This window comes from Medicago truncatula, chromosome 1, assembly GCF_003473485.1.
Source record: "Medicago truncatula cultivar Jemalong A17 chromosome 1, MtrunA17r5.0-ANR, whole genome shotgun sequence".
NCBI classification, from domain to species: Eukaryota; Viridiplantae; Streptophyta; class Magnoliopsida; order Fabales; family Fabaceae; genus Medicago; species Medicago truncatula.
Window position 1 is genome coordinate 38,099,250 of NC_053042.1, and position 21,416 is coordinate 38,120,665.

Genomic DNA, 21,416 nt, shown 5'->3' on the forward strand with positions numbered 1-21,416 from the left:
AAGAAACAAATTTCTATTAAATATTTTTTCTAGCAATTAAAACTTCCATAGATTAAGAATTCTAAATTCATCTTCAAATTTATGTATTTTATATTAAATACATAATAATTTTAAATAAGTAATTATTTCTTTTAAGAAAAAAATTACCATTATTTTTAGTACAAAAAAAATTACTATTTACTTCCATTTTTTTTTGGTCAGGTATTTACTACCATTTTTAATTGTCTTATTTATGCATATTGTTTGCATAGAAAATACAAACATTTTTTCTTCCTAAAAGAAAAGGTTGTCTTGAATTTGATGTGAGCTTCTTCTTCTTCTTCACATTCACACATAAACACAATCTCTCTCTCATCACGTTACCTTCATTATTCCATTCCTTACAGAACCGACAAAAGCATCACAAAAAGCACAATTCATTCTTAATCCATCCAAATTCCGCATCGCATTGGACACACACTATTGCCCACTCCAAACTTGTCCACAATCTCGCCACAAAGGTTTCTCCTTTTCATCAATCCCGTGATCCAAATTATTTTTTCATTCATTTATTTTTCTGGGCTTTTCAATTTCATCTAGATTTTATTCCAAAAATTTGTTTTTTCTTGATGGGTATCAAAATTTGTTTGATGATTAACTTGTATATTATTGGATGTAACAGGGTTGATCTTGGTCATTGATCTCATCATCACAGGAACCAGTTACCTGAATCTCCTATGTGGTTTTGCTATGTTTTATAATTGACATTTAGATAGATATTAGATATTTTTCTATGGTTTTGAAAGATTACAGTGTTGAGTGTAGCTAGGGTTTGATTGAATGACATGAATTGGGGTACACCTAAAGATTCACCCAAAATGTCTTACCATCCAAGACCACTTTCTTGGATTGTTGTTTTAGTTGGAGCACTTGCAATTTTCTTAATCTATGCTTCATTTGTTCTTGTTTCATCGCCGATTGGTGCCACGTTTCATGGATATTTTTATGGTATAGGTAGTTCTGAGAAGTTAGATGTATCTGGATCTCCCATAAATGATGCTTCTATTGATAATAAACCGTCTTTAGATTCACAATCTTCCACTGGCACTAGTGATAGCAATATAGAAAAAACCGATACCACTTCAAACTCGGAAGTAGACAATAGTAAGTCTAGTTCTGTGGAACTTCCAACAAGTGAGGATGTGAATAAAACCTCTGATGTGAAACTTCCACCAAAACCCACGACTTCGTTTGGCGATAGTGTAGATACGGCCAATACTAGTTTGCCTGCTCAAGCAAATTCACAAGTTGATTCAACTTCAAGTGCAACTGTTTCGGTTGAAGCAGGTGCCGGTTCTTCCAATTTGACGGGTGGTATTAGAACTGAAGAACCCCCTTCTACGGTTTCAAATGATCAGTCCGGTGGTGTCATTATAGCACCAAAGGAAACCTCCACGACTTCTGATAATTCCACATTAACAGCTGTTCCAGAATCAGTAAAGAAGCCTGACAATGCATCCAATGCCGGTTCAGTTAATTCAGGTTACTATTGCAATCTTTTCACCTACACTAGCCTGTTTTTTAAATGCTTCATGGTATTTTAGTATTTACCATTCTTGTTTTGTATAATATACAATAACATAAAATTTCATGTTTTTCTTTACTTCACTCTCTTTTGGAAGCACATTGTGTTTAGTAAAATAGTCTGATTTTATTAATCTTAACTCACTACTTTTTATATCCTAGATAAATGGAAATGAACAGAAGATAGAAAAAAATCAAGAGAATATAAGTGTATTATTGCAAACTGAACTGGAATTGTAGAATGTAATTCAACCCAAGAGTTTTCCCTTCATAAAGATATCTCTTTTCACTTCCATGTACAACTATCAAATTGACAGCTCCTCCCTTCCATTCCTATATTCTCTTTTTATAACTTATTCTAACTATTACTACTAAATGTACAATTTTGTTCTACCATCCTACCCCAACATTACTATTTAATCTAACTTCAAACTGTGATCTAGGTAAAGGCCCATTTAGCCGCCTAACAAAAAAACACTCATTTAGCTATTTGTCTAGTTAATGTATTACATGAAAAGCCCGGGGGAGGGATATATTTCGTCTTTAACACATGCATACATATGTCCTGCTTCACGCATTTGAAGGATTCAGGTTGAGAGAGAGATTTTTTTCTCTCTTACAGTAGACACTAATGTAGCAAAAGAGATGATGTTGTCTATATTTTTCTCCGAGTACAGGATGAGGGCTTTAATGAGATTCCTTGCATCCACCACTTTAGCTTGTTTTTAGTACAATTGTCGAGTAACCTCTATTTTATTTTGGTCTTTGTTTCAGTTATCAATTGGGCTAATTAAGTGGTCGTTAGACTTAAGCCCACGAGGAGAGCCCAACTCAAAAGACCAGTCCATTAGGTCGGAGAGCCTCATGGCTTAGTACCACACTGAGCACTTTTATCTAGTCAATGTGGGACTCCTAACATTGCCACCACCCCCTTTAAGAGCCGACGTCTACGTCAGTTTTCACTCTATCAGCAATCGGTATTTAGTTGAGTACCTTAATCAGTAGCCCTTTCTGTGACCCGACTTTCAATGAAAGCATCATTTATTAGGACTTAAGTCCATGAGGAGAGTCCAACCCAAAAGACTAGTCCATTAAGTGGGAGAGCCTCATAGCTTAAGTACCGCACTCAACCATTTTATCTACTGGAATTTCGGTGTGTTTGTTTGGTAGGTTATCTGTTTGTTAAATCTCTAAATCATCAGAAGCTTTTTTTTTTCTTTTTTCTTCCGAACCATTACTTCTGTCCTGGCCTTCTGGGATAGTTTGCACTCGAGTCTGGTGACCCTCTAATCACCATGGCAGGAGTGGTATTGTCATGATGATGTTTGGTTGTTCACTGTTCCTTGTTTCTTGTTGCTAAGCACATAATTGAGTTGTTAATAGCAACTGAATCAACGGATTTAATTGTGTTTGTACTTCTGGGCAAGGATCTGAATTTCATTGTCAACAACACTAAATCGCCTATAAAGAATTGTAACAGAAAAAACCCACTTGAGTTGGTCTGGTGGTGTTGGCTTGGGACCTCGGAGTGTGTTCCTCTCAAGGTCTCAGGTTGGATTCTCTCCGGTGCCAATTTTGGTGGGCTAGTTTGGCTTATTCTAAAAAAAAGTTGTTACAGAAATATTTTGTTGTAGTATATACAAAATGAATAAATTGAAACATGAAACCAATTATTCAAATTTTTAAAAAGTTGAATTCACAGTAGTTTCAGGTATATGGATTACTGACTGCAAATATGATGTATGATTCAAAGTTTTGGTTGGCAGATATGACACAGCCTCACATATACATGCATTCACACGAGCCCGCACACATGCATACTCACACTCACCGAGACACTCACACTTGTGTTGCTATATATGTTTGGAAAATTCTCAAACATATGTAAATTATTAGTAGCTGTATCTTGTTACTAAAAATTTCTTATTGTAAACAGGTTACAGTTTTCTAATAATATTGTTTGAAATTACTCTGTATGAGGCTTTTAATTGGTATTGTCCATTCTGTTGTGTAGGCTGTGATCTGTACCATGGGAATTGGGTACATGATCCATTGGGACCACTTTACACAAACAATACATGCCCTGTATTGACACAGATGCAGAATTGCCAGGGTAATGGGAGGCCTGACAAAGATTATGAGAATTGGCGATGGAAGCCCTTTCAGTGTGACATCCCACGATTTGATCCTAGGAAATTTTTGGAGCTGATGAGAGGGAAGACCTTGGCTTTCATTGGAGATTCAGTAGCTCGAAACCAGATGGAATCAATGTTGTGTATTCTGTGGCAGGTTATTATTATTTTTTTCATTCCTTATTGATCTGTTTTGCATGGAAAATAAAATGATTTAGAGATTATGGAAATATTATCAGTTTTACTGTTGTCATTGTTGCTGCATATTATTTGTGATTATGAACTCTAAAAATAGGGCTGGAGTTTTAATATTTGAACTTTGAATTTGACTAGTTAAGATGTACGAGATTGTCTGTGAGTTTATCCGAGACACACATAATCGAATCATTTACAGTTCACTTTGTTTGGCAGTAAGTTAGTCCAACAAAGTAAATACACGTCTAAACAGAAAGACTTCAACATGATAAAGCTCTCAACCTGTTTATATTTTATATTTGTTTGGTTTGGCTTCATCTGAATAAATAGATTAACTCTTATTATTATTATATTGTGGATGCTTAATTTATTAACATTTATATGAGAACCATAAATGTTAATAAAAAGAAAAATTGTTTTGCTTTGAAACAATTTCTCCAACATGTGGATTTATTTTATTATTATTAGGTAAAAGAGGATGGGGAGGTGATTTATTAGGTAAACCAGGAAGTAAATGAGAATGAAACCAGGAAACAAATTGATATGCATCCAGTACAACAACAATTTCTGCATTTATAATCTAGTTTCTCATATAAACATTTCTTTACTAGGTAAAAGAGGAACTTAATCAAATTGATTTGGCGAGAAACTTAGTATATTTTTCTCAACATTTCTTTTCTTAGTTTTGCTTTGAAATTTTATGCCTTTCCCAGCCAAAGTATATTCCAATAAAAAGAAAAATGCATGTTTTGCCTCTTGGCACTGCATCAGAAATTGTTTTATGTGGCTTTAGTGCTGCAGATGCACCATACCTGGTTCATAATGGAATGGTTTTTAGCCATTCAGCAGCATGCATTTGATTGCAAGTATTCATTTACACATACATAGGGTTTTCCATATCCATGCTTGTGTGTGCATGGTGCATGTGATTAAGCATCCATTTTATCATAGCTAGAAGCTTAACTGAAAATATGGTATTTTCAGGTAGAGGTACCAAAGAATCGGGGAAATCGTAATATGCAACGATATTATTTTAGGTCCGCATCTGTAATGATAGTCCGGATATGGTCCTCATGGCTTGTCAAAGTGACATCTGAACCATTTGATTATGCTCCAGCTGGTGTGGATAAGCTCCATCTTGATGCCCCTGACCCGAAGTTAATGGAAAATATCCCAAATTTTGACGTGGTTGTCCTTTCTTCTGGTCATTGGTTTGCTAAGAAGTCTGTGTATATCTTGAATAACGAGATAGTGGGAGGACAGTTATGGTGGCCTGACAAGTCCAAGCAGATGAAGGTCAACAACATTCAAGCATATGCTATATCTGTAGAAACAATTCTTACTGCTCTTGCTACACATCCAACTTACAAAGGTCTCGCAATTGTACGGTCCTATTCACCAGATCATTATGAGGGTGGAGCCTGGAACACCGGTGGATCATGCACCGGGAAGGTTAAGCCTCTTGCACTTGGTGAACTGGTAGAAAATGCATACACAAATACGATGCATGAGCAACAAGTTACAGGCTTTAACCGAGCTATGGAAAAGGCTGCAAATAAATCAAAGTTGAGGTTAATGGACATTACTCAAGTGTTTCAATACCGGCATGACGGTCATCCTGGGCCTTACAGGAGCCCCGACCCAAATAAGATCACGAAACGTGGCCCAGATGGAAGGCCACCACCACAGGATTGCTTGCACTGGTGCATGCCAGGTCCTGTCGATACCTGGAATGAACTTGTCTTGGAAATCATCAAGAGAGAATATGAAGGTGGAAGTGCATCATGAGATGTTACGCTCACCTCATGAGATTTGATTAAATAGCGCAAACATCCCTTCTATTTTTCAAATGACCACTTACCACCCCATATTTGTCGGGAGATTGCACTCACACCTTTGGTTCTGTTCAAATGAAACCCCCTTTTACTTTACATGATAGATAGAATGTGTGTAATTAAGGGAAGTTCAAGATCTTATACAGTATATAGAGGTGATGGATGTGTCATTTATGAAAAGCATACTATAGAGGCGGGGGTGTAATATCCTCTTTATTTTATTTTCTTTCTTTGATGACATTCAAGCTGCATGTTGTGCTTCTGCACTCATGAGATTGACTTGTGTAGACTTTATAGAGAGAGGTAAAAATAGGTCTCGGCTGTATCTTTTATCACAGAATAATATTATATCATAGAGAAATTTATTTATTTATTTTTAAGGATTGGGATGGTAAGCTCCTAGCTTATGAAATGTGTTCATGAGCAACTCCAGGTTTTACATGTCATTTTACTATGTGATTGTGAATGTGTTTATCGCTTTTTAGCTAGTTCTGAATATGTTTCTACTTTTTCTATTAGCAAGCCAATTTGGTTCATAATTTGAAGTGCTTCTCTGTCATTAAGGATATTGATAAATATGGAATTTCACGCTGGTTGAAGTTCAAGCCTAACATCTGTCACTCTTTTCTTCTAGAATTTATGGTTTTATGATGGAAACTAGGACAGAACCTCAGTTTGAATGAAGGTGTGCTAAAAAAAAGATAAAATGTAGGTTTGAAATTTTTTCACTGTTTTTATATCAATTTTTCTTTTGAAATATTTTTTAATGAGTTAGATGAACTCCAGTGATTCACAAAACTCATACACTCAGGGTTCCACAAATCGAGTGTTAACTTGTAAATTCGGATGAATCGTGTTAACAAGCTGAGGTAAACTCTCGGGTTGCAACACCTTACATACATTGTTCTATTCACTTGCGCTAGACTTGCTTTTGAAATTTAAATGTTCAATTATATATCACTTTACATTAAATTTTATCCCTAAAAAAAAAATTAAACTAATTTAATTGTATAAAATTAAGCTCATTTAAAGATCACCAAAATACACTACAAGCACCAAATTTAGAGATTCCGGGAGAAATGTTTAAACTTTTCAAAGAGTAATTTTATAACGAATTTTATAAGGGAAATGTTAACGAGTGCCCTCGGAACACTCTTTAAGCACCTTAAATAGTTGACTTTTTAAAGTTGTGTATTGAAAGCATTGAAAATTGTAATAGTTGACTTTTTAAAAGAATAATTGCTAAATTAAGGATGCTTAAAGAGTGTCCCGTGAGCACTCGTTAACAAGACCCATTTCATAATAAGTTGCATCCATGTTGCAAAACCAAAACTAGGTTCTGATAAATAAGGAGGAACATTGGGTAAATTACATTTTCATAATCTTTATTTTAAATTTCAGTTTGGAACAAATTTTACGGTGGACCAGCGGATCCGGATTGTTTGTAGTCAAAGATGCTGCAATTATGCAATCAGAGTAGATCTAGCTGTTCAATTAAGATCGGATAGTCCAAATTTAAAACATTTAAAATAAAAAGATGAAAAAATATACTTTAAATTTGGACTATGCAATCTTAATCAGACGATCAAATATTTTTCAAGGAATCCAAATACTGAGTCAACACTTAAAATCATCTTAAATTTAAACGATGACTCACAATACTATATTAAAAGGTTAAGAATTCTTTTTATTCTAACAACTAACAAGGGAAACAATGATATGATTGGTAGCAATTGAAAAAAAAAATGAGAGAACAAAAATGAGTGCCTCAAACCCCAATTCATTCATTCACCTTTGTTTATGTTGAATGGACATTGATCAGGTAACAGTCTTACTTACTCATGAGAATGAAGATGAATCACGAGTTTCTATTTCTAAAGTGTGACAAGGGTTGTTAGTATTTTGAGTGATTTTCAAATGTTAGTATCGATGTTTTTTTTTGAGGGAAAAATGTTAGTATCGATGTTAATATTTGATAAAAAAACAAAAGTAAAACAACCTTTTTCAATAATTTTTTATTTTATATTTTTTGGTAGTAAAAACAACATTTTTCAATTATGTGGTGTGGGTTTATTTAATTGTGTATTTTTTAAAAATGGATCTTTTACAGCAGTTTTATGGTGATATGATCATATTGTTTTAACTCACAGTCACATGTTATGTCACTGGTGTTTGGTATTTTTTGTCTCTCTTGTAAATTTGAAATTTGAAAAGTTTATTTCCAATTTTAGGACTATCTTACAGACATAACATCATCAATTCAAGGCTTTTTCTTTCATGAATATGAAGCCCACCATAACCCAGCCCGTCCGTACACCATTTTATTTTATTATATATAGTTAATTAAAAAACATTAAATAAATGTGAATCGAAATCAAATAGAGATCGAGCGCTTTTGAACGTCAACGGTCACTCTTTTTCCTTAAAACTAAAACGGCTATATCTATCTATTCTGAATTCAAAATTGAAAGTTCGAAATCACTTATTTCTCATCAGTTCAAAATCACTTTTACTCTCTCTCATTTTGTCTTCTTCAAAAATCAAGTGATTCATTTCTTTTCCTAAATAGGTCAGTACACTTCGCTCCTCAGATTCCCACGAATCTTAACTATATTCAATTTTATTTCCATTCCTTTTATACAAACTTTCTATTTTCTCTTTTTAATTTTGTAGCTACTTCCAGCTAAGATCTATGTACCATTTCTCTCAATTCAATCAATTTCTCTACCGTTTCCCCCCAAATTTGTGTTACAATTCATTTTTATTTTTTTTTAACAATTTAGGGTTTCAAGTAATTTTACTCAAAATTCAAATTATGTTTCTATGTTTGCACCTCTTTAATCGCTTTTTTTTGAACAATTGTTGTATTGTTTTTTTGGTAATCTCTACTTCTCTCATATATTTTTAGATTCTCAATTTTGAAGTGATTGTGTTTGGCAGATAACAGTACTAGAAAATGGCTAATCCTCAAAACGATCCCCTTTCGCAAGCCGAAACAACTTGTGGATCTCTTCTGTATGAACTTCAGGTGTTCATTCAATTTTGCTGCAATTATCTTTTCTAGAATCCTAAAAAAGTAAGAATTTATTCATGACTGAAAAACATTGAGAATTTACTATTGTTTGTTACAATTTGTTTATTAGATAATTTGGGATGAAGTTGGTGAGGCGGAGCCAGATAGAGACAGAATGCTGTTTGAACTTGAACAAGAGTGTCTTGAAGTGTATCGAAGGAAGGTAGATCAGGCGAATAAGTCTAGAGCTCAACTAAGACAGTTAATTGCTGATTGTGAGGCTGAACTTGCAGCTATCTGTTCTGCAATGGGCGAGCGACCAGTGCACATTAGACAGGTTATATATTTTAATAACTGCAATAATTTGCTCATTTTTGTGTATGTTTCTTACCTGAATACAATGGAAGAAGTGCTTAATTTGAAGTTAATACTAACAAGTGCCCCTTAAGGCATTGTTTAAGTAGTCAAAAGTGGAATGTTTATTACTTTTTCATGTGATTAATTGGTGTTTTTAAGTCAATTTCTTTTTATGGATTCCTGAAACAATGCCCTTGGGTAACTTGTTAGAATGACCCTTTAAAAATGAGCAGATTGCTACCCTATTCTAGCAGAACATATTTCAAAATCCCGGGAGAGATAGCTCACTAATAAATGAACAAAGGGTAAGTAGTTCGACTCATCCACATTCACGTGGTAAACATTTGGACCATGTGTTATTACAAGGACACATTGCCCTTGCTAAATCAAATGGAAAGTAGATATATAATTGGTCTATTTTTGACATTGTATCCATAGATAGCGCACTTGCCGTATTTATAAGATCCATATCCTAATCAACATTGCGTTTGATATAGTCACCATCTTTAATGCATAATTTGCTATTTTCGTGTGTCTTTTTTTCTGCCAAGAGAACATGTTATCGAGTTAGAGTACTAATTGGATCGGTACTTTGTCTCTTTCCCGTTTTTCTAGTCCGATCAAAATGCTGGAAGCCTGAAGGAAGAGTATGCAAGAATTCTTCCACAGCTGGAGGAGATGAAAAAGCAGAAGTTGGAGCGTAGAAATCAATTTACAGAAGTTCAAGAGCAGATTCAAAGCCTCTCAATGGAAATTTATGGCCCCAAAGAGTATGGTCCTTCCGTTGTAGATGAAACTGATTTGTCCCTGAGAAAATTTGAAGATTTGCACAGACAGCTAAATGCACTTCAAAGTGAAAAGGTCAATAATTCACCTCTATCCATCATTTTTTCCGTTTCATCAACTTAACGACAATTTTTTTTGTATTCTGCGTCACTATAACTAATTACTTATTATGGTTCATTCTTTTCATGCAGATTGGGCGCCTAAAGACGGTTCAAGAGCACTTGTGTACTTTAAATTCTCTTTGTTTAGTGCTCGGTTTTGACTTTAAGCAGACAGTCCTTGGAATTCATCCCAGTTTAGGAGACGAAGGACCTAAGAGTGTAAGTAATGATACTATCCAGCAACTGGCTGCTGCTATACAACAACTACGGGAAATTAAATTACAGAGAATGCAGAAGGTAAACAATGATTTAAAAATAAATTCTGCCACTTTATTTTTTGAATTTTGTGTTCTTTGCCATGGTTGATAGTTGTAAGTCATTGTTTGGCAGCTCCAAGATCTTGCAACAACAATGTTGGAGCTCTGGAACCTGATGGATACACCTATTGAAGAGCAGCAGATGTTTCAGAATGTTACTTGTAATATAGCTGCCTCAGAAGATGAAATAACTGAACCAAACACCTTGTCCGAGGACTTCATCAATTGCGTGAGTTACAAGTTGCTTGAGTATAATATGGACTATATTTCTTTATTTTATAGGTTCAGAATTCACGAAGAAGTATTAATGCCATGCAGGTGGAGGTCGAAGTATCTAGGTTAGAAGAGTTAAAATCCAGCAAAATGAAGGAGCTTGTGCTAAAGAAGAGAACAGAGCTGGAGGAAATTTGTCGAAAGACTCATTTAGTTCCAGAAATAGATGGTGCAGTCGAATATGCCGTTGAAGCTATAGAATCTGGTAATATTCTTTCTATCTATTTTAATTTGCAAGGTTTTTCTGGACATGATTGCAATTATTTCTTTTGCACACTTCAAACTCTGCCTGTTCCTTGATGCAGGAATTGTGGACCCTGCATGTGTGCTTGAACAGTTTGAGCGCCAGGTTGCCCAAGTTAAAGAGGAAGCTTTGGGTCGAAAAGACATACTTGAAAAGGTTGAGAAATGGTTGGCTGCATGTAACGAAGAGTCTTGGCTTGAGGAATATAACAGGGTTAGTTGTTTGTATTCTCCATTTTGACTTCCATTTTTTCAGTCATACTCATACTTGCAAATAAGCTCAATGTTCATTTTCCAGGATGACAATCGATATAATGCTGGAAGAGGTGCTCATCTTACTCTCAAGCGAGCTGAGAAAGCACGTGGGTTGGTTAACAAAATTCCAGGTATTTTATAGATCTTAATTGTTACACATATGTTTTGGCTCAATGATATAAACACATCAAACTGAAACATGAACCTGCATTCACAAGTGTGACTTAATAATTATATATGGAGCTTCAGCAAAGGTGTCAATTTCAATGTGCAGTGATAATTCTTAATATTCCGACTTTGCTTGTGAGTTCCAAAAGCAAGAATGGGATAATTAACAATAGTTTGGTTGGTTGTTTTCTTTGATTGATATCATTTATATTCAAATTTTTGTTCCACTATGACTTCATTTGTAATATGCCAAGCCATCTACATCAATATTCACGTATGGTTGTGATACGTCTCCCTTTTTATATATAGGAATGGTAGATGCATTGACTTCGAAAACTATAGCATGGGAAAAGGAAAAAGGTTTCGAGTTCACATATGATGGTGTAAGTTCTCTCTTTAAGATTTCTGTTGACTGTCGTACTAAATTTTGGATTTTTTACTTTTTAATTATTATTAGCTACCGCACAAGTGAATTTTCTTCAAAATGATTCCATCTGTTTTTGGTTTTTTAGGTTCGTCTACTCTCAATGATTGAAGAGTACAATATATTACGAGAAGAGAAAGAGCAAGAACGCCGTAGGCAGCGGGTATAGTCTTCTTATTTCATTTAAATAGGCAATCAAAATGAATTCTAGTTATATTATTGATCTGTATATTCATCAACAGATATATGTTTTTGTGTAATTTCTCCGAAACTTGTTAAATTATACGTTTCTGTTGCAGGACCTGAAAAAGCTTCAGGGACAAATGATAGCAGAACAGGAGGCACTATATGGATCAAAACCAAGCCCTTCAAAGCCACAGAGTGTAAAGAAGGGGCCTAGGATGTCAACCGGAGGTGCAGCTAGTAGAAGAGTTTCCCTTGGAGGAGCAATGCTTCAAACTCCAAAACCTGATTCAAAAGCTACTCATTCACGTGCCATGAGAAAGGTTGACAAAGTGCCTCAATTTGATCAACTAAGTTACCCGGATGATGGTGTTTCTTGTTTATCATCAGGTAGTTTAACTCTACTTTTGGTTATACTTTCGTGGTTTCAGATTCCTTACTTAGTAATAATAGTTATAATTGTGTTTTTTCCTGTTTGACTCAAAAGAAGAAAGGTCATAGATCAATCAGGTCTCTTGGTTTGTGGTTAAAGTGATAAGGGGTTGTTTGCTGGGGTGGGGAGAGGTTTTCTCTAGGTCCAGACTATATTCAAAAGAAAATTGGTTAAAACCACATTCATTTTTCTTCTTTCTTATTTCAATCTGTGAATTTTCTTCTCAAAATTAAGATGACACAAGAGCCTCGCTCAATGTAATTATGATGTCTTTTGATCATTGTATCTGGTTCCTTTGACATGAGCTTGAGTGAATACTTTAGAGGAAAGTGTTGGCCATATCAGTCATTGAGGAAGACATCAACTGCTGATATGGCTGGCATATAGCTCTTTCCTTGATGTTTGTTTCCTAAATTGTATAAATAGTAATATATATGATGCATAACTCCGAACTCATGCATTCTCTCACACACACTCTCATGTACCATATGAATTTTGAACTTTAACAAGTGTTTTTTTTTTTTTTTTTTTCTCTCTCTTTCTTTTTTTCCATGTGAAGCTCGAAGAGGACTAGATATTGCTGGGATTCCTGCAAAAAAGCACTCACTTGGTGCTGCTAGTGCCTATGAATTAGAATCTCCTCTGACAAGACAACCTTTTTCTCCCCTCTCATCTAATAATGTATCATCAAAAGCAAATGTGGCGAATGCTGCAAATGAGCATATCATGCAGAGTGAAAAGTTCCCAAAAACAATGGCCCTTAACAATGTGCCCTTTGTTAGTCCCTGCAAGGCAATGACTGTGACTGATCAAGAGAATAAAACTCCAAAGGCGATGCCTATTCCTATCCCGCCAACACCTTCAACTGTATCAATTCCTATGAATATGGCCGTGACTCCAGTCCCTTCATCAGTTTCAATGAATGTGGCCGTGACTCCAGTTCCATCGTCAGCTACTGTTGGATGCAATGTGATTCCAGTCCAAGAGATTGAATATTCCTTCGAGGAAAGACGGCTCGCTTATTATATGTTGGCATGATTATTTTGTTTGGCTGAGAGATTATATTAATGTGATGAATAATCATAAGTCAATTATAATTGGCTTCCTGATTGTTGTGTACATTACAAGAAATGAACCTAGACTAGGATATGGAACAGACTTATTGATGAGATTTTTGTGGTTTAATGCGATTTAATTTTCTTACTTCTTTCTGATTGTTTCATCTGGAAATGGTCTTGGTTGTATTGGATCCCACCTATATGAAGAATTAATGTTGTTACTGTTTTAAATGAATTTGAAATATTTTACCATGTACCAGCAAAACCATGATTTTCATTATTGTAATCCTCCTCAAATTACTTTCAAATTAACTCATCATTCTCTCGCTTTTCTTTTGCTCTGTAACTTTTCCGACCCATATTAACGAAATTACTTATTGAGTTCAAGACTCATTCATTATTGTTAAGACTTAATCATGATAAAAAAAATAAAGTGATTGTAGAGAAACATTTTTCTCTTATGTTGACAACTAAGTCTACTGTTTTGAGAATGAGGAATATTAGGATGAGCAAATTAATAGCTGGCATTAATTTTGTGTATATGTTTAACAGAGCATGAATATGTTAAAATAAATAACTCTTCATTTTTTTTACTTTATTCAGCAAGTATGGTCAAATCCATGATTACTCATAGCCCCATTTGAATCAAATTAACTAGAAAAAAAGGAGATGAATATGATGAAGACAAAAAAAAACAGGTTTTGTGCATCATAATTAACTTGAAGAATATAACAGGACTTGCTTCTAAAAAAAAAAAAAATTCTGTCAAAAAAAAATCTACTTATATTTTATTTTCATGCGTTGATTAAAAGGAGAAAGTGGGTTTTAGGACAGTCCTTGTGGTCAAACACTCAACAGAAGGCGTGAGCAATTAAAGGAAAAGGGTACAAAAAGAAGACTCGCGCGTTTACATTAGAGCAAACATTAGGCAGTTCTAATTTTTTTTAGATATACGAAATGACAAAATCGTTATAAATTCACGCACATAAATGAATGTACGAGCCCTTATAATAGCATCCGGCCTAACAATTTTAATATTTTTATCAGTTAATCTAAAACTTGTGGACTACGCAGTTCTAATTTAAATGACCTAGTGTACTATTTATATAATATATTTTCAAATCCAAAATGAATTTAAAAACTAAAATATCTACAAAAAAATTATTTATAAACATATTTACAATTTCGATACATTTAAAAATTACAATGAGATCAACTAATATCTTCAAAAAATCAAAATAATAGTTTAGAGGTTCACATTAGAGTGGCATCCTATGTATATTCACCAAACAAAGAGGGCATTTCTAATTTTATTATTCTTTTTTCTTTTAAATTTTTCTATTTGAGTTTCTTGGTCAACTTTAATTTAATTTAACTGAAAAGACAAAAGAACTTGTCAGTAGTTGGGAAAATGTAATGGTTCCATTCTTAACTTTACAGCTTTGAATATTTTTTTAAAAGAAAAACTTTAAATAAATAAATACCATTTACATTAAAAAAATGCCAATTTCTTTCCTTTTCAAAAATGCAACCTATTTTTTTAATCTATTCAAATTAAGTATCTGCATTCACAGTCATTTATTAAATCAACTTTATTAAATTTCCAAGACGGACGTGAACCATTTTATTAACCAAAATTTATACTTTCAATTTTACAATTAAAATATTAATTCATAATTAAAATCCGAATATTTAATTACTTTATTTTAATATTTATTTAATTTTCCACATTTTTTTATCAACTTTATTTATTTACTCAACCTTTTCCTCCAAAACCCTAAATTCACAAATCACACATGAGATTTTCTTAGCCAAAGTTTGTATTTTTTTCTTAGTAATTCTAGATTTTTTCCATAATTTCTGTGGTAATTTCAAAATTTTCTGTGTTCTTGCAATGGTGCAGATTTAAGCTCACAATACTGCGATTTTCTCGGAAACTAATTTCAACTGTTCCAATTCAATTTCTAGGTTTTCATCTTTCAATAATTTCATACAAAAATTCTTCAGTTTCTGTAGTTTAATCTCTGATTGTAAAATTTTCTGTACCAAACTCTGTTTTCTGAAGTTATTTTTTACCCTTTTTGAAAAAAATTCAATTTTTCTGAATTTTTAGTGTGATTAAGAGTTGAAAACGTTTGAATCTTCAATGGGTAGGGTTTAAGCTAAATTTAGAATTTTGGGGTGTTTTAGTTTTCTTTGATTTGCATAAAAATGGAAGAAAGAGAGAATTTTGGAGCTGTGAATGTAGTGGGTGGTAATGAGGTTCCTGTGAGTTTTCAAGCTGCTCCAAGGATTGATAACAACTTGGATTTTTCCATGGCAACGGTGCCGGTGTCGTTGCCGGAGACAGCGTTGAAGAAGAAGAGGGGGAGACCAAGGAAGTATGGACCAGATGGTAAGCCTGCTCCTGGAGCTGTGACTGCCCTTTCGCCTATGCCGATTTCATCGTCGATACCGTTGACTGGAGAGTTCTCTGCTTGGAAAAGAGGTAGAGGGAAGCCTGTTGAATCTATGAAGAAATCATCTTTTAAGTTTGATTTTGAAAGTCCACCTGTGCAAGGTATTATATATAGTTCTTTGATCTTTGAAATGTTTTGAAGTTTCAATTTTAGATAGTATTAGTGTTTATTTTCCTTTTTTTTTTCTTCTTATAATTTTCTTTGACTGTTACTTATGTTTCTAAGGTTTTGTTTTTACTGTTACATTTGCAGTATTTTGAGAAATGAGAGTGGGATTCATTATTATTCATAAAAAAAAACAGTGAAATTTATAATGAATCATGAATCCTCTTGTTATTTTTTCAACATAATTGATTTTTGTTTTCATTTTAATTTTTGTTTTTTGAGTTCTAATTGTTATGGAGGTAGTTATTTTCTCTGATCTGTGTTTATAATGTGAAATTTGTATTTTTGATTTTGTGATAGAGTTTATATTTGGGGGGTGGGGAGTGGACCCTTAGCTGAGATTCCTTTTCAGATCTGAATACAAAGTGTGAGGTGGATGTGGATATTTTTGTGGTTGAAAGTGAGGTTGTATTTGTTCTGTTTAGGGTAGCATATGATGCTCCTTATTTTCCTTTTTAAGATGAAGAAAAGTATTGCATTATGCATTATATGACAATGGAAACGGTTAGAGTAAATGAAGGGACCAGTTAGAATGAGTCTAATAGTTAGTTATAGCTTGTTTGTCATATAGAACTGGTCTAAAGCTAATATAATAATTAATTTTAACATCTTACTAATCACCTTGTTTGCTGGTTTGAATAATAGGCTGCAAAATAGGAATTTCAGTCTGAAATATTTCCAAATTTAAACTTGTTCGTTATTATGGATATATTATTAAGAGCAATCTCCCAGGAACCCGATGATTAAGACAAAAAATATGATCTTCTAGTTAAAAACTAGTGGTCTCTTAGAATGGTACTATCCATCAATATTTTAGTCAAATGCATTGAAATATATTTTAATGTTTGCAGAAGAGATTTTTGGTTGCATATTATGCTTGGATGGAGAGATTTAGAGAATGTATTAGGTAGAAATTTCTGTGTGAAGAAGAGGACCAACAAAATGAGGAACTTTAATAAGATCATTTTAAAACGCTGCCTTGTTTTTTTTTTTTTTTTAATTAACATTATGTTCTGCCAATTTTTTGGCATAGTTATTATCAATCCACGATAGCGACACATAGTGGCTAACCCTAAACATGCTATATTCAGAAAACGTATTCTGAATTTCATATACATATTAATTAAATTATTAATAATACAATATCTATAAATGCCAGTAATTTACAATATATATATATGAAAAGTCATAGTTCTTAATCAAAACACAGGAGTAAATACCAAAAAAACTCATAAAACAAACAAGTTAAAGCATCTAAATGCTTAATGTAACTAACCATCAAAATTTGATGTTTATATCCCAATATTAGAAGAATAAAACCCTAAAATATCCCTAATACTACATTTTTCTGAAACTTTTAGTTGCTGTAAGCACTGCCATTTTTGCTTCTATAGTGGGCACAACAGCGACAGCAGAAAACCGCTCTGCTACATACTTCCAATAGCGGCTAGTGGCCGCAATAATACTCTATTTGTAGTATTTTAAACAACAAAATAAAGAGAAGGGACAAAAATCATTACTTAATATTGGCATTTTCTTCCCTTTTCTTTATCTTGCAACATACAAGTAGGACAATATTTAGATTGAATTGTGTGTTGTTTAACATGGTAAACAACATGCATATGTTACATTTTGCATGCAAGTGAACATGCTGGCTTGGTGACTTCCATATCTGAACAAGATCTGGGTTCTTTAATTGTTTAAGAGGGTTGGCACTCTTTGTCTTTGAGGGTTATGAACTAAGGCCCAGAAAGCCGTAAAGTATGGAAAACAAAAATATTTATTGACTCGGTTATTTGGATACTGTTATAATCGCTTCTGCACTATAGCATAGTACGTGGTTAGAACTCTATATGCAGTACATAGAAGAGACGACACTTAATTGTTTTGACTAATGACACAATTTTGATCCAGGGTAATAAAGAATCTTCGAAAATTAGGTTAGGGCTGGCCAATTTACTTCCATGTAATGTTGCGTTGCGTGAGAATGTTGAGTTTGCTGTCTAATTAAATAAATGAATTGAGCTGGAGTTAAGACTTTCAAATATGACTTATTGAATTTATCTTCGTTCTAAAAATTCTTTATGCTTAATTTGCTGTTTCTATTAATGAAGTCTCTTGGAAAATAAATCATTTTCCTTCAAATCTACCTCATCCTTTAAAAGATGGATCTGACTGAATGATACATAATGTTCTTTTTCGTTTTTTTTTTTTTTTTTTTTAATATTTAATGGATTGCTTTTATATAATGAATGAACTGGTTGTTGTTTTTATTTTTGTGAACTATAAAGGAAGTTCCTCTCTAGACTTTCTTTATTACATTCTTGCATTTCCTGTCTTTCTCCATCAATTGATCTTCCTTATATGTATTTTATGTAGTTGTAGGTGGAGGTGTAAGTGAGGGAATTGCATACTCAGTAGGTGCCAACTTCACAGCTTATGTGCTTACAGTGAATTCTGGCGAGGTAATAAGTTCCTATCCTTTTACGTCTATATCCTGAACTTTAGTTAGGTTATGACTATAGTCTGTTCATTTCTTTATATCATATTTTACCATGGTATGGATCAAGTGGTTGTGTATGTTGTCATTATTGAAGTAAATTATTGACTCTGGATTTTAGTTTTTGAATTTCATTTTTGGTGTTCTGCATGCTCATTTTAGCATTTGTGATTTTCTATGCTCTGTCTCAGGATGTTACCATGAAAATTATGTCCTCCCAACAAGGATCACGTGCAATATGCATTCTCTCTGCCACTGGCACCATTTCAAATGTTACACTTCGTCAATCGACTTCTTCAGGGGGTACTTTAACATACGAGGTGAGTTCAATCTTGTTCATCTACATAAAATAAAATAAAGAGTTCAGTCATTTGTTTCTCTATCATATTGGAATGTATGTACCATAAAGTCCTTCGTTTATATGCAGCCATGTCCGTCTTGTATTATATGTATTGATATATTGATTCTATACATATCAAATATTAATTGAGTTTCCCTTCTATGGCATCGACTCACCAACTTCATACTGAATCGGTGTTACATATATCTTTCAATTTCATTTATGCCCTTAGTGAATGGATTTAATACATTCATACTGGGTGCTTTTACAGGGGCGGTTTGAGATTCTTTCCTTGTCTGGTTCCTTTATGCCAACTGAGAATGGAATTACAAGAAGCAGATCTGGTGGGATGAGTGTCTCTTTGGCGGGCCCAGATGGCCGAGTATTGGGTGGTGGACTCGCTGGTTTGCTTATAGCTTCTGGTCCCGTGCAGGTAAACCTCAGGAGTAGGTTTTATACAAAAAATTGTTTGCAACACTCACTTTAACACTTCTTTCTAATGCTTACTCTGTTATGCATGCATCAGGTTGTTGTGGGAAGTTTTCTTCCTGGTCACCATCTGGAGCACAACAGCAAGAAGCAGAGGGTGGAGCATACTATATCAACTATTACTCATAATAATCCTCCTCCACATGTTAATCATCATGTGTCTAATGAAGTAAGTTTTGGTGGAGTGAAGCCTTTTATGACACCTGCTGCATTTCAAGAAGAGAATATTGTTTCTTTCAACAACAATGCTCAAGACTCTAGGAACACCTCATCTGCTGAAGACAGAGATCCTTTACCTGAAAAGGACTCTAATCATAGTCAATCAACTACTTGAGTTGAATCAACCTCATGCTTTTACTGATGCTGTCAAAATTAACTTACCAGGACAGAATTGTGGGTGTCAAAAGTGCAATGTTTAGTGTTAGATGTTAGTTGGTTTGTTAGTTTTCCACGTGGTTGTTTTGTTCATCTCTAGTGATGTTTACTCATCATTGTAGCAAATAGATGTAGGGTACATGTGCTATTATTTTTGTCCTTGTTAAGAATTCTATTCTCTATATATATGGATGCTATAATTAAGTGTGATTGGATGTGATATGAACTGTAACTTTAAATTAAGTTATTCTGTTGTGAATGAAGATTTTTCATGTCAGTTTCTTAGGGTTACCTTCTCTTGTTGATAAAAGGTCACTCTGCATTTTAATAAATCATATACTACTAGTAGTATGTAGTTTTCAATCTAAATAATTAATTGATGGTTATAGCTGTTTCTGTAACTACAACTGCTGCCATCATAACTGTCACAATAATATATTTTTTTTGAAGCACCGTAAATTTAAAATACAATAGTTAATTTAGTTAATGTTTTTCTTTCTTAATGTTAAATTTAGAAAAGTTTTATAATTAAAATAGTTAAATGATAAGATATGTATCATGCATGAGGGCTATACATATTTTTAGAGTACATCTTTAAAAAAATTCAAAGTATTTAAGAATTTGGGTCAAATAGAGACATTTCAAAGTAAAATTGCAGGCAGCAAGAATATTGTTATAATTTTATTATTTTGTTACACAATTGATATCATTATTTTAGTAAACATTTTCATGTTTGTATATGGATTGTTTTGTTGAATTCCTGATGCTCCGAATGTGTTAGTCTACCAAGAAGGGCATACCTCAAACTGACAGAAACGAACGAGAGAAAGAATACAAAGCGTCTAATGAGTTAGAATCAGGGGCAACAACAAAACCAGCATTGAGACCCATCAAGAGTTTTGGTTTGAATCTCTCAAACTAAATAGCATAAGGACAAAACTTACAAACAGTTACTTATGTACTATTGGTGCTGTTGCCCAATTAAAACATAACAACTGGATTAAAATTTCCACGTGAGATACAACATCACTAAGAGAAACGTTAGTCTCCGTTAATCTATTCATCCCTGTATTCCTTCCTTCTCTCTGTTTTGCTAAATACTACCCCACAGTCCAACACCATATTCTCTCTCTCGACTACACAACTTTCTCTGTATTTCATATGCCCATGAAAGTTTATGGTATGCCTTTATTCTGTTATTCTCTTAATCGAAAATTCAATCATTCTTTTAAAACAAGTAGAAATTTCAAACAAATATGGTTGAAAAAATGGTAAATCACAACTTTGAAAGAAAAAGTATTCCAATAGTTTTTGCAATAACCAAGGAACTATAACTATATGAAGAAGAAGAAGAAGAATCATCGAAGGATTTTATTTTCTTTTGCCATTGCTAGCAGTCAGGGGCGTCCCTGAGGTGCAAACAGCTCAAACGAGCTGGGTCTCAAAAAAAATTTATACCAAATATAATATATATTCTTCAATAAAAAAAATTATTTTATTCCCTCACAAGGATGGGTCTCTTTTAGGATTATTAGAATTAGTTCATCTTGATTTTGGTGTTAGGTGGGGGTTCCACGGTAGTCATTTTCATCTCTTGGTGTACCGCATATATACGTTTTGCTCATCCCGTACTTATCACTGGCCTCTTTTAAAAAAAACTACGTTTTGATTTTATCACTGACCTTTTTTCATTTCCAGAGCCGAGCCTCCGAATTCTCAAGGACGACCATACTAACCGTATCAATACTAGTT

General features: G+C 33.7%; 3 protein-coding genes across 4 annotated transcripts; all 3 read left to right on the forward strand.

Moving 5' to 3' along the window:
* Nucleotides 1-264: 264 nt before the first annotated feature.
* LOC25484484 (protein YLS7) lies at nucleotides 265-6,137 on the forward strand. The gene is made up of 4 exons (XM_013613327.3): nucleotides 265-500; nucleotides 662-1,521; nucleotides 3,578-3,852; nucleotides 4,875-6,137. The coding sequence occupies exons 2-4, from the start codon at nucleotides 825-827 to the stop codon at nucleotides 5,676-5,678; spliced, it is 1,776 nt and encodes a 591-aa protein (XP_013468781.2). The 5' UTR covers nucleotides 265-500; nucleotides 662-824; the 3' UTR covers nucleotides 5,679-6,137.
* A 1,985-nt stretch (nucleotides 6,138-8,122) lies between these two features.
* Nucleotides 8,123-13,592, forward strand: LOC25484485 (65-kDa microtubule-associated protein 3). Its single transcript, XM_013613328.3, has 13 exons — nucleotides 8,123-8,294; nucleotides 8,666-8,753; nucleotides 8,869-9,075; nucleotides 9,711-9,956; nucleotides 10,073-10,279; nucleotides 10,373-10,528; nucleotides 10,618-10,777; nucleotides 10,878-11,029; nucleotides 11,114-11,201; nucleotides 11,548-11,621; nucleotides 11,751-11,825; nucleotides 11,962-12,235; nucleotides 12,838-13,592. Exons 2-13 carry the CDS (start codon nucleotides 8,682-8,684, stop codon nucleotides 13,314-13,316), a joined length of 2,190 nt encoding a protein of 729 aa, XP_013468782.1. The 5' UTR covers nucleotides 8,123-8,294; nucleotides 8,666-8,681; the 3' UTR covers nucleotides 13,317-13,592.
* Nucleotides 13,593-15,093: 1,501 nt separating this feature from the next.
* On the forward strand, nucleotides 15,094-19,941 carry LOC25484486 (AT-hook motif nuclear-localized protein 6). Of its 2 annotated transcripts, none has more exons than XM_024781226.2 (5): nucleotides 15,094-15,896; nucleotides 18,346-18,425; nucleotides 18,652-18,780; nucleotides 19,072-19,233; nucleotides 19,327-19,941. In XM_024781226.2, exons 1-5 carry the CDS (start codon nucleotides 15,548-15,550, stop codon nucleotides 19,621-19,623), a joined length of 1,017 nt encoding a protein of 338 aa, XP_024636994.1. In that variant the 5' UTR covers nucleotides 15,094-15,547; the 3' UTR covers nucleotides 19,624-19,941. The 2 variants fall into 2 exon arrangements, with proteins under 2 accessions (XP_024636994.1, XP_013468783.1); XM_013613329.3 differs by having other exon boundaries at nucleotides 15,096-15,896; nucleotides 18,340-18,425.
* Nucleotides 19,942-21,416: the final 1,475 nt, after the last annotated feature.

Excerpts from the sequence above, each read along its gene's own strand:
- LOC25484485 (XM_013613328.3), top strand. The coding sequence starts at position 8,682 with ATGGCTAATCCTCAAAACGATCCCCTTTCGCAAGCCGAAACAACTTGT. Across the intron at positions 11,030-11,113 it reads GGCTTGAGGAATATAACAGG|GATGACAATCGATATAATGC; the intron begins GTTAGTTGTTTG and ends TTCATTTTCCAG. Across the intron at positions 11,202-11,547 it reads GTTGGTTAACAAAATTCCAG|GAATGGTAGATGCATTGACT; the intron begins GTATTTTATAGA and ends TTTTATATATAG.
- LOC25484484 (XM_013613327.3), top strand. The coding sequence starts at position 825 with ATGAATTGGGGTACACCTAAAGATTCACCCAAAATGTCTTACCATCCA. Across the intron at positions 1,522-3,577 it reads TGCCGGTTCAGTTAATTCAG|GCTGTGATCTGTACCATGGG; the intron begins GTTACTATTGCA and ends TCTGTTGTGTAG. Across the intron at positions 3,853-4,874 it reads TGTTGTGTATTCTGTGGCAG|GTAGAGGTACCAAAGAATCG; the intron begins GTTATTATTATT and ends TGGTATTTTCAG.
- LOC25484486 (XM_013613329.3), top strand. The coding sequence starts at position 15,548 with ATGGAAGAAAGAGAGAATTTTGGAGCTGTGAATGTAGTGGGTGGTAAT. Across the intron at positions 15,897-18,339 it reads TGAAAGTCCACCTGTGCAAG|TTGTAGGTGGAGGTGTAAGT; the intron begins GTATTATATATA and ends TATTTTATGTAG. Across the intron at positions 19,234-19,326 it reads TAGCTTCTGGTCCCGTGCAG|GTTGTTGTGGGAAGTTTTCT; the intron begins GTAAACCTCAGG and ends TGCATGCATCAG.